Source organism: Natator depressus, chromosome 1 (genome assembly GCF_965152275.1).
Source record: "Natator depressus isolate rNatDep1 chromosome 1, rNatDep2.hap1, whole genome shotgun sequence".
Classification (NCBI taxonomy): Eukaryota; Metazoa; Chordata; order Testudines; family Cheloniidae; genus Natator; species Natator depressus.
The window spans coordinates 298,058,706-298,070,992 of record NC_134234.1 but is presented as its reverse complement, the minus strand read 5'-3'; the positions used below and the strand labels follow the sequence as shown (position 1 = coordinate 298,070,992).

The 12,287-nt window shown below is 42.8% G+C and overlaps 1 protein-coding gene across 4 annotated transcripts in view; it reads left to right on the top strand.

The window, feature by feature from the left end:
• DOCK4 (dedicator of cytokinesis 4) overlaps window positions 1–12,287 on the top strand; it is a 412,625-nt gene that overhangs the window by 153,913 nt on the left and 246,425 nt on the right. For all 4 annotated transcript variants that reach the window (XM_074942246.1, XM_074942244.1, XM_074942245.1 and 1 more), the window contains exon 5: window positions 1,322–1,418. In XM_074942246.1, coding sequence (XP_074798347.1) covers window positions 1,322–1,418 — 97 coding nt within the window. The remainder of the gene's footprint in view (window positions 1–1,321; window positions 1,419–12,287) is intronic.

The window sequence follows — 12,287 nt, the reverse complement described above, 5'->3', positions numbered from 1 at the left end:
TGATTAAAATTAGCAAAAATAATTTGGAATTACTCATCATGGAAGAGTTCTTGTTTTCAGGGTCCTTTTGACCTGAAAGGACCTGGATAGCATGTATTACACAAATGCTTTAAGGTTTAAAACTACATCTCCCTTATGGGAGGGGAGAATAAGAAAGTGAGTGGAAGGTCAAAGCTCCATGACTGGCAAATAAAATCTTCCTGTTTGGCATCCTCTAACAACTGGAAACCTGGTCAGGACAAGTAAAATTGAATTTCTTATTGCCTACTGAATGAGCCACTGTCTGCTACGTTTCTAAATTACTATGCTATCTCTGCCCAGCCAGTTAAGCCATTCAGTAGGACTGGTTGAAAATTTTCCACTGAAATTGTTTGTGGACAGAAAATTGGGTGCTTGACAAAATAAAACTCTTTGTTGAAAGTTCACAAAAATGGTTCTGTGTGGAAAATTTCACCTGCTTCATGCCCCAATTTTCCTTTATGGGCTTTACTCTGTAGCCAAATTACCTCTCCCATGATGCCGTATGGCCAGGGAATATCACGGTGGTCCACAAAAACTCAACAAAAGGGGAGACTGTGGTGATTCATGGGAGATGTAGTTCAGCCAAGAAGCCAGGCCATAGTTAACTATTGCAAACAGCCTCCTCCTCCTCCTCCAGATTGGACCTGATCCTCCATGGTGTGTGCTGTTTTTACATCTGTGTAACTTTGAACTAATGGAGTTGCACTAGTGTAAAATCAGTGTAACACAATGGAGGATTTTGCCCACAGGCTTATTTGAGAAACATATTGTTTGTCATTGGACAAGAGCAAGTCAACTTAATAAATTTTCCTAGCTAAGGCAAAAACGTCACAACTCCTGTTTCCACACTGAACAACCTTGCTAGCTTTCTTTCCTGAGTCCTTGCTTCCATTCTATCCCCTCTTTTTATAGGAATTGCATTTCTGGAGTAATTTACGTAAACAGAAGTAAAGAAAAATAAAAGGGGGGGGAGCATGTTCACTTGTTTAGTCACTAAATTATAATAGCACCAACAAACTTTTCTTTTAGCTGAGGAGATATGTACAAACGTGCTTGAAATAATTGTATTGATATAAAGCTATGCGTGAAATCCTGCCCCCTTTGAAGACAATGGCAAAACTCCTATTGACTTCAATGGGACCAGCACTTCACCCTATGTTTTTTTTTTTCCAAGTAAAAAGAAAGAAGTCCCAGGGATGTTAATAAATATCAACATTTGTAAGAGAGAGGTTTTATGTTAGCAATAGCAGTGTGGTTTATATTGTTTGTATAATGCCATATATTCTTCTGCATGCCACAGGCAGTTTGAAATGGTTATTCCAACAGAAGACTCCGTTATCACAGAGATGACATCAACTTTAAGAGACTGGGGGACAATGTGGAAACAACTTTATGTGGTAAATACTATATAATATTGCCTCGCTTGAACGCAGTTTAAAATAGATTCTGTCACCTTACAAATAATAAAATAAAGTGGTTTGTATTTAGGAAAACACAAAGGGAAAAAAGTATTCATCCAAAGATCAAATTGTTTGGCTTTTTTCTCCGTGCAGGATTTACTTAAACCTCTTTTTTTCCCCCAGTTTTTTTTTAATCCAATATTATGGTTTTCTGCCAGAGACTAACTAGGACATCTGTTCACCGTGTAATTGATAGTAACACAGAAGAATAAATGGGAATGGCTTGATTTGTTATCAAAGTCTAGATTTAAAAATGGTACGTTTTGGGAGCTGTGACTGCAGAAATCTGAATGACAATATTAACATGGCTATTAAAAGACAAAGACCAAAAAAAGAGCAAGAACAAGAAGATCAAATGGTTCTTTTTCAAATATAAACAATCAAAAGCCACAAACAACAGAGTGAAGGAAATAATCTAGAACATAGTAACAAACAGAAGGTAACATGAAAGAACTGCAGTTTCAGTCCATAATATTAATCAAACAAGAAAGTAAAGTGCCACAGTTAGTTGCAGCTATTGTAGGGAGAAAAGGACTCAGGGGAAAAGAGGGAAAAACATTCTTCCAAAATCTGACACCTTTCCAGCAGCTGTGGCTTTGATTTGACTTTGATTTTGGAATGGGAGGTTAAATTTTGCACAGATTGTTTTAAAAGAAAAAATTTTTGGAGGACAAAAAGTCAAGAACCCACAAGCCTGACCTTGAACCTCTTTTGAAAGAAATGATGAACAGCCAGTGGAAGGAAAGCAGCTTGATACTTAAGTAAAAAAGCATCAGCCACACTATCAGAGGCTCGTTCACCTGCACATCTCCCTATGTGATATATGCCATCATGTGCCAGCAGTGCCCCTCTGCCATGTACATTGGCCAAATCGGACAGTCTCTATGTAAAAGAATAAATGGACACAAATCAGACGTCAAGAATTATAACGTTCAAAAACCAGTCGGAGAACACTTCAATCTCTCTGGTCACTCGATTACAGACCTAAAAGTTGCAATTCTTCAACAAAAAAAACTTCGAAAACAGACTCCAACGAGAGACTGCTGAATTGGAATTAATTTGCAAACTGGATACAATTAACTTAGGCTTGAATAGAGACTGGGAGTGGATGGGTCATTACACAAAGTAAAACTATTTCCCCATGTTTATTCCACCCCACCACCCCCCACTGTTCCTCAGACGTTCTTGTCAACTGCTGGAAATGGCCCACCTTGATTATCACTACAAAAGGTTGTCCCCCCCGCCCACCCGCCGCTCTCCTGCTGGTAATAGCTCATCTTAAGTGATCGCTCTCGTTACAGTGTGTATAGTAACACCCATTGTTTCATGTTCTCTATGTATATAAATCTCCCCAGTGTATTTTCCACTGCATGCATCCGATGAAGTGAGCTGTAGCTCACAAAAGCTTATGCTCAAATAAATTTGTTAGTCTCTGAGGTGCCACAAGTCCTCCTTTTTCTGTTTAAGATAAAATGTGTTTCACAAAGTAAAAGCGTGATTGCCGAGCTAAAACAATGACATGCTGCCAGACAGAAGAGAGATTTAAAAATACTAGTACTGAAGGTTGTCAGTTACATAATAAGTACGGCGTATAAGTTAGTTTTAAAAATATTGGCAGGATGGGAAAGAACAGCTTTTATTTTGGCTTGCTGTACTTTTTCCTTTTTTCTTTCTTAGCAAAGACAATTTTTTTGTTGCTTGAGTCAATTTGTCTTGTTTATACTTAAAACCCTGCAAACTCAGCATGGGTCAGTCTGTGATCTGAGAGCCCTATTATCCTATTTGCATGGGTTGCAAAGAAACCAACCCCTGTAAATTAATGTGGAGGTCTGATTATAGATTAAGTCCAGCCTCCAAAGAGGGCATCCATTCTCACTTACCTCAGCACCTCCTGAGTAGAGCCCAAACTTAGCAAAGCATTGACTTAAGGCCATCCCTATTCAGCAGCATTATATGTAAACATGTGGTTAAGTCCCATTAAAGTCAATGGTGCTTAAGTACATTCCTAAAGCTAAGCACGTGCATAAGAGTTTCGCTAAATAGGGATAAATGTGCTTCTGATGTGAGGTCTTAAGGAGGATTGTAAAAGGTGAAATCACAGCACTACTTGTGGAAAGGAGGCTGACTAAAAGGATAGTTCCCATGGATTCACAAAAATTTGTAATTGTGAACATCCTCCATCCGTTTCTATAAAATCTATTGAACCTTTACTACTGAAAGTTTGGAGAAAAAAATCTGAAAAGGAGTTTTAAAGTTATCGTGTTTCAAGGATTTGGTTCATTTTTCCAAAATGCCTTGTCCTACATACTCCAAATTTGCTTTGTTGAGCAAAAGTACCATTTTAATACTTTGATGGTTGGGTGGCAGGGGAGCTATTCAAAGTTGTATATGATTTAAAGAGCTTGTGATAGGATGTACATACATACGGCTAAAGTAGGCTGGGGTTAGCTAGGGGTTTGTTAGAGCTAGGGCATAAAAAAGAGGCTAAGGGAGAACTTCTAAAGGGAACAGGAAGTGCATTCTGTCCCCAAGTCCAGGGAGGAAACACTATCATGTCCCAGACCAGGAAGCAAGGAGAATTTGGGAAATTGACTGTCATGTTTAAGCAGAAGAAATATATTGCTTGCTGGGATGATATAAGATAGGGACTATTTCAGGGTTGGCCAAATTGTGGCTTGTGAGCCACATGTGGCTCTTTTACCGTTGAAGTGCGGCTCACAGAGCCCCCCCACCCATTCCCCACCTACCAGATGGGAGGGCAGGGAGAGATTTGGGACCATTGCCTTGCAGCAGAGTAGTGGTGTAGGGGCTTCTGCCCAGTCGGGAGGGGGAACTTGGGGCTTCAGCAGGAGTGGGGCTGAAGCCCCAACCCCTTTCAGGTGCCTCCCATAGGGCTGAAACAATGAGCTGGGCAGGTGTGCCCCGGCTCTTGAACTTCTGAAAATTACCCTATGTGGCTCAGAGGTTCAGTAAGTTTGGCCATCCCTGGACTATTTGTTTTTTCCCTTATTTGAAGCAAACTATCTTTTGTTGCTATTTTTGGACCCTTAAGAAAATTGACTGATCTGCTGCTGATTCCAGAGTTGGTCAGAGTCCAGTAGCACGTTTTGCGGGTTTGAAACCAGGAAGGGGGCCCAGCAAGGAGCCCAGAAAGGGGGACAGGGGCGTGGAAGGGACATGGACCCATTCTTCCCTGACTACAAATGTGGAGCTTCTGGGGAGGTGGGCAGGACTTATGGGGCATGGAGAGGGGGAACTATAGGGCATAGTTGATGGGCATTGAGAGAGGCAGGGAACTGCAGGGCATAGAGACAGAGGACCGTAGATAAACGCAGCCTTTTTATCGACATTAAAAGGTTTGTAGATACACAAAACTGCTAGAAGCCCTCCTCTTTGCTCATCCCCTCCATTCCCTCCACCATTCTTAACCCTATACCCTACCCAGCTTGAATTTCCTTTTCTTCCCTCCCATCACCTCTTATGAATTCAGTAAGTCAGTAGAAGAAGAATGCCACTTTGGGCCTTATAGATCTGTCAGACCAGGGCTCCCCACCTGCAGACGCTATACACAAACTCCATTTAAATTTCAGGACCTAATTTTTAAAAAAGGGAAATCTCCCCCAAAGTTTGTTCGATCCAGCAGAAAGTGTTTCACTGGCATTTATCTAGCATGTCCCCAGAATTACATTTTCTTCATGACCGTTCCACAGCCTTGTAAAACTCAAATGTTGAATCTGGAAATGACCGATTAATGGCTCCAGCCAGTTCTCCATCATTGACTATTGCCAGGTCTAATTTATATAACCCACCCGACATTAATTATGCCCCCTATAATTAGCTAAAATATAAGCAACGGTTAACATAACAAAATACTAGTACATGGTAAAATCCCAATTTCCTGTGTAAAGGATGCACTTCCAACATGCCTTATTAATAACATGTTCATATGTGGTATTCCAGTAAACTACTTTCTAATGTTGACTGCAAAAAAAGAACTATGTGGGTTAGTTACTACATAATATAGTTTATAAATATGAACTTGAAGGGTCTTGCATACGCTTAAATGTCATATAATCCACAGACTTTATAGCACTAAACAAATGTAATCATGCTATTTCTGAGAGCAAAAATATTCTTCTACTGCACCCACACATCAGTGAGAGAATTTATACAACTGACCTATCTGAATGTTTCCTGGAACTATGTTCCTTTCACAATCTTTGCATGCTAAAATGATATATAAATTCAACAACGTATGTCTAACAGCATATTTTCAATGCAGAACAAAACAAGGAGCAAAGGTAAAGTACGCTGGGTCATATTGAGTCACAGAATATTAGGGAAATTGACTGGATCCCTTAATTGTTCATTTCTAGACTTAACTTTTACATTTTATTTTTACTAAGGGACCTTATTTCCAAACAGTGCTGAGTAACTGCCGTCTGAAACCCAGATCCCTTTAAGATATGGACACTTAAAAATGGAGATGTCCAAAATCACTAGTGATTTTTTAGAAAATTTAGACCAGAAAATTTTGAGAAGACAAAATTGTTTCTGTAGACCTCTTCTACACACGTTATGTGGTGCTTCAGTGTTTTTAAAGAACCTGTTTTATTGTAGTTAGCACAGACCAGATATGAAGAGAGGGCCTGATATAAAGCCTGTTGAAGTTAATGGAAAGACTGCTCTTGTCTTCAGTGTTTTGAGTCAGATCTGTAGTGTTTTCTTTGGATAGAGTGGTGCTGTCTAGGTAGCTTGTATCTCTCGATATGTGAACCCTCACCACTCAAACACTTTGAGCAGAGTCGTTTTGGAAGTGTATTTCGTTTTCAGTATATTTAAACCCACAGACAGGCCTATACTGTAATATTTTTATAATACAAAGTGCATCCTCCAAAGTGTACATGGACCTCTTGCTTTCAGGAGTAAATTGCAGCAGTGATTGGCACTTGGGGAAAGTTTGTTTAAAAAAATGTGTTTGCATATAAACATAGTACTTCTACAGTGTCTTAAACTGGCAGAATGAACTGCAGGATTCTGCAGAGTACACTCTGGGGACTTGCAAATTTCCAGCCAAACAAATCTCAGGGGTAGCATTTAAAACTTCCAAAGCTTTATTTCTTCTGCATAGTTCCACTTGTAGGATCAAGGTGCAAGCAGTAAAAGCTTTTGGAACCGTCTGGAAAGCAGTGTCCATTGGGGCCACTTGCCCCTCACTTCCCCTGTCATCCTGGTGGGTTCGGTGGGTATAAAAGGGGGAGTGGCGCCGACTACCCCTCAGTTCCTTTCTAACTGCTGAAGGTTCAGCGAGCTCGGATTGCACATAGTGTCCTTGATGCGTGCCTCTTGGTTTTTTCTTTGCCCTTTTCTGCCATTTTGATGCAAATGTTGTTTATAGTTTGTCAGTCAGATTTTTCCTTTAAATGACACAAGGCAATCTCCATCCAGCCTGTGCTTTGTCTGGACCACATCACACACCTTACTGGTATGGTAGCTCACCAGACCCAGTCAACTAAGGTGACACTGAATAAGTTCAGTGTCACCTTCAAAGAATGTCCCTTAGAAGTGGGTTTGGCTGCTTCTTACACCCCTGCACTGGGGAGGCATCTCAGGCTGGTCACTGTCAAGGTCCCTGGGCCTGTTCAGGTGACCTAGGAGACTTGGCTATGTGCCTAAAGTGGCTCTCTTGATGTTGGATACAATTTCCAAAGGATCTGGATCCACAGCTTTCAGATTGTGCCACCTGATATGGAGCTACAAAACGCACATCTGGATCCAGCAGCCTAGTGTGGATCTGGGACTGCAAAACATGGATCCACAAGAGAGCAATGATCGAGTGCTACCAATCCCCTCTCCCCCCCTCCCCCCAAAAAACTGAACAACGTGTATACAAATCCATGTCCGATAAATATTGCTTTGGATCCATGATAAGAGTCTGAATCCAGATTCTATAGTTACATGTGAAGAACTGCCAAGCACAGTTGCCAAGAAGGGATCCTGTTGCCTGGGATCCAGCCAGCATGAGGATCTGACATCTTTGACTATTGAGTCACTTGTTTACAGGCTCTGTACCACTAAGGCCCAACATCCACCAAGGTCGGTGGAGTCTGGTGCTACATTTCCAACACCATGATCTTTGCAGAACTGCTTGCCTCACTCAGTGGTGCTGGCACTATAGGTGCTGGGGGTGCTGCCACAACCCTGGGCTTGAAATAGTAATAACAAACACCAAATACATGGTTTCCATCATCAGCACCCCCACTATAAAAATTGTTCCAGCACCCTGGCCTCACTGATTCTGTGCCCAACAGAGTGGCGTAAAGAAGCAGATCAGTGTGGAGGTCTCACAACACTGGAAAAAAGAAATGATCAGAGCTGGAATGGTGGATCCCTCAGTTTACAGGACAGTGTTTACACACTGTGTTTCCTGTCTGGCCATTTTCAGACGCACACACTCAATGCCCTGCTTGTCTTCCAGTGTTCCATCTGTCAGACCCTTGCCCTATTGTAGGTGAGAAGAGGGACTGTCCATTCTTAGGCTCTCTTACTATCAGAAGCTGAAAAAGCCAGTTTACTTAGTCCTGGGCCTGTCAGTTCCCTTAGTTCTGGGTGTGAACTCAAGTTTTTCTCAGGAAAACATGGAAAGGTCCCTGCAGCAGGAAAAGGCTCTGGCAGGGAGAGACTGCAGGGACAGGCTCCAGCAGCTCCATGCTGCCTCCTCCTCAGTCAGTGCCTCCCCCCAGCCACACATAGCTACATGCCACAGTGTGGATGCAGTCTTCTCACTGCAGCATGTAGCTGCACATACTGCACACATTACCGCCAGTGTAGACAAGGCCTAAGTGTTGAGACATCCATAACCTACACTTAATGGTGCATAAGGTTTGTTTCCTGGCCACAGTGTGAATGAAATATAGTGTGTGTCACTGGGCAAAATTTGTCTGGCTGTACTAACTCCCTGAGGTTCATTGTATTGGTCTCTGGGTCCCAGAGACAGAACTCTCTCATTTCCAGAAGTATTCCAGAGTTGTTACTCCTTCTATGTCATATATTTGTCTCTTTACAAATAACTCCTATGGGAGTCAAAGAAGACCTCTGTCAATAAAACTGTACCTTACTACTTGGCTTTTCTGTGGCAGCAAGAGTTCTATTAAAGGCCTGGCTGTCATGACTGTTCTCCATAAATTATTGGGTATCTGTCTTCGCATAGATTTGTCCATTAGTAGAGTGTCCAGAGGGTTCTTTACTAATAGTTTGAACAAACAAGGGTACCCATTTAGGAGATGTATGCTCACTGAAACCTTGATATATTCCAGACTTAGAAACTTTCTGACAGTGGACAGGTTCAGTGTTTTTGCTGTGATGCGATAGCTTGAATACCAGGCTATATTTGAGGCCTCGGTCAGGCTATTTGTGACTCTCCCATCTTTTCTTGAGACTAGGAACACTTGAACCACAATGTCTCAGTACTTTCCAGTTTCCTTATTTCATAAAATGGGGAAGAACGTGCCCTCCAGGGAGTTCCCTTATCACCTTCCTGCCATCTGCAGTGAAAATCCTAGAGGATGTAAGGGATTCTTCACCTTGATATCCATCCACTCCAATGTTTGTGATTTCAGTGGAAGATGCAATCCAAATCTGTCTAAATTCTGATGGGATAGCATTATGGGAATGCATTACACACATCACCAAAAAGTTTGTGCTAGCCAGTTGTCAGTCAAATTTCCTGTTTGTAAAGGTCAGTATCCTCATTGTATGGGTCCTATATCTCATCTACCGGGGAAAATGGTGTATTAGTAGATTATTTGAGAAGAGCTTTTCACTGGACGGTACAAGTGCTCTAGCAAGGGCTCCATTTTATATTATCTTGTGCTACAAGTGGGGTAAAATCAGAAAGGGTAAGGCATAAACTGTGTTCTACCTAGCAAGGGACATAAAAAGCAAGAAGAAGAGGTTCTATAAGTACTTTAGGAGCAAGAGAATGACAAAAGAAAGTGTAAGTCCTTGTAGCGGGGTGGTCACCCGCTCCTTCCTTAAAAGGCTTAAAACAGCCCGGGGAGAGGGCTGTGGCAGGGAAGGAAAACTGGGGCTGATTGGGAGAAGCAGCCTCAGCTGGGGGCCACGTCCTAATCAGGCTGTGGCTGGCTTAATCAGGGCCCAGCTGGCCCTTATAAGAGGGCAGTGGGCCAGGAGCACACAGAGTCTGTTACCCGGGGTTCTTTCAACCCAAAACTCTTGGTAACTTTTACTCTGTGTGAGGTGGTGTCAGGAAATAAATCAGGGGAGACGCGGCTGTCCGACCGATAGATGGCTGGCACAAACAGGACAACACAAGAGTGCTTTCACTTAAAGCTAAACTTTACTTAGTCTCAAGCACTTATACACACGTCCGCAACGGGTTAGTAAAACACCTCTAACCCTTCATAATTACCAAAGCTGAGTGTGACTCTCGAGTGGCAGAGTGGCAGTCCGTCTGCTGGTGGGGAACACAAGATGCATCCAGAGGGAGAGTACAGTCCTGAAGAGTCCCACCACCTCAAACTTTTCCCCCCTTATTTATACATTAGTAATAGAATGACATGTCCCTTAAAGAAAACTTGTTAAGCAAGCAGTTCCAATGGGCAAGCAAGAGGCTTCTTCTGATTATCGATTAACCAGGTGTGGGTTTTTCAAGTTTGCAGACATTCCTGGGGCACATCCTGCTCTTCTAAGACGCATATATCAGCAACTTCAACACAGTTCTTATCAGGAAGGACAGGGGGTCAAGCTGCCCTCTCTGGCACCCAAAAAACCCCTCCCCTCCTGCCTTGGTTAAACTGAGACTGCTGAATGGCGAGTTTACAGCCAGCTGACTTGTCTGCTTTTAGCAATAAGCCATAGTGGTTTCAGGCACTTTACTGGTTTGCCAAAGTCTCCCCGTACAAGTCTTCACTAGCTGTGGAGGGAGACGGGCCTGGCTGCTGGGGAGCATACCAGGGTACCTAAGGTGAAGCAGGGCTGGGGAAGGCCAAAGGAGCTGGGAGGCTCCAGGCTGGAAAAGCCCCAGGCTGCAGGCCTGGCAGACAGCCTAAGACAGGGTACTGGGGTTGAAACAGGGCAGCCCAAGGATAGGTGGAGGGAGCAGGTCCAAACCCCCCTTGCCTCTGATGACTGGCTTATACAGACTGCAGTCGGCCCCAGTGAAAGGGTGCTAGATGGTGACTGGCAGTCGCCCATAGGCTGAGGCAAGGTGGGGATAGAGGGTGGGGGGTTCCCTGGGGAGTGGAGACCCAGATCTGTGGGGTATTGCCTGGAGGGGCAGCACTCCAGGTAAAAGGGCACCGGGGTCCGGGAGGGACATGGGGGCCCGTGACGGTAAGACACCGGCAGAGGGCGCTCCGGGGCTGGTAAAAATTCCCAGACAGCCAGCAGGAGGCGCTGCTGAGTGAGTTTCCACCCCGTTACAGTCCTCTACATAGCCTACTAGGAGAGGTAATAACAGATGACCTCAAGAAGGCTGAAATATTTATTGCCTGTTTTGCTTCAGTCTTCGCTAAAAAGATAAATTGTGATCAGATACTTAACACAATTAATATTAACATCAATGGGGAAGGAACACAAGCCAAAATAGGAAAAGAACAGGCTAAAGTATATTTAGATAAGGTAGATATATTCAGTTTGGCAGGCCCTGATGAAATTCTGTCTGTGGTACTTAAGGAAATAGCTGAAGCAATCTTGGACCCATTAGTGATTAGCTCTGAGACCTCATGAGGAACAGATGAAGTCCCAGAGGTCTAGAAAATATAGTATCTCTTTTGAAAAAGGGAAGGAAAGAGGACCTGAGTTACTTCCATACCTGGAAAGATACTGGACCAAATTATTAAACAATCAATTTGTAAGCACCCAGAAGATAATAGGGGTAATAAGTAATAGCCAACGTGGATTTATGAAGACCAAATCAATGCAAACCAACCTAACTTTCTTGTTTGACAAGGTTACTGTCCTAGTGGTTGTGGGGAAGCTGCTGCAGATGTCATATATCTTGATTTTAGCAAGGCTTTTGATTTGCTTGAGTAAGGCACATTGCACTCGCATAAGCAAACTAGGGCAATATGGTCTAGATGAAATTACTATAAGATGGGTGAACAACTGTACTCACGGTACTGTAGTTATCAATGGTTCTCTGTCAAATTGGGAGGACGTATCTAGTGGAATCCCACAGGGGTCTGTCCTGGTCCAGCACTTTTCAATATTTTCATTAATAATTTGTGTGATGGGATGTACCCCCCTGGGGTGAAGCCTCAAAGCCTTGGAACCACTGTGCACCCAAACCATTCAGCTGGCTTGGCCTGAACTGCTCTGCTCATGATACCCAGCCAGCCCCTTCGGGGACTGTTATCTCCCAGCACGACAGCAGGTGGTGCCACACATCCAACTGAGTCACCTGAGTGCTTTACCTAAGCCACTCATGGACTGACAATAGCAATTGAATTTGACAGTGAAGCTGTAATGAAATTGTATGCACTACTTCTTAATTTGAGATAGACTTCAGTGCTTCATTATTTAATGCGAGTCAAGCAAAGAGATCTCCTTAAATAAGGCTCCTGTACATATTTATTATGACAGGGATGTGGAATCGACTCCTTTTTGTAGTAAGATATGTGGGCTCTAATTTCATAACATATATGATTAGTTGAACTAATGTATCACTGAATCATCTGTAAATACAATTATTTTAAATGTACTTGCTTATCAAGGTGTTTAGAACTGTTCTTCATTATTTTAACTCATGAGAATCTTTTTCTCTGCTAATTTTTATTTTTCGAT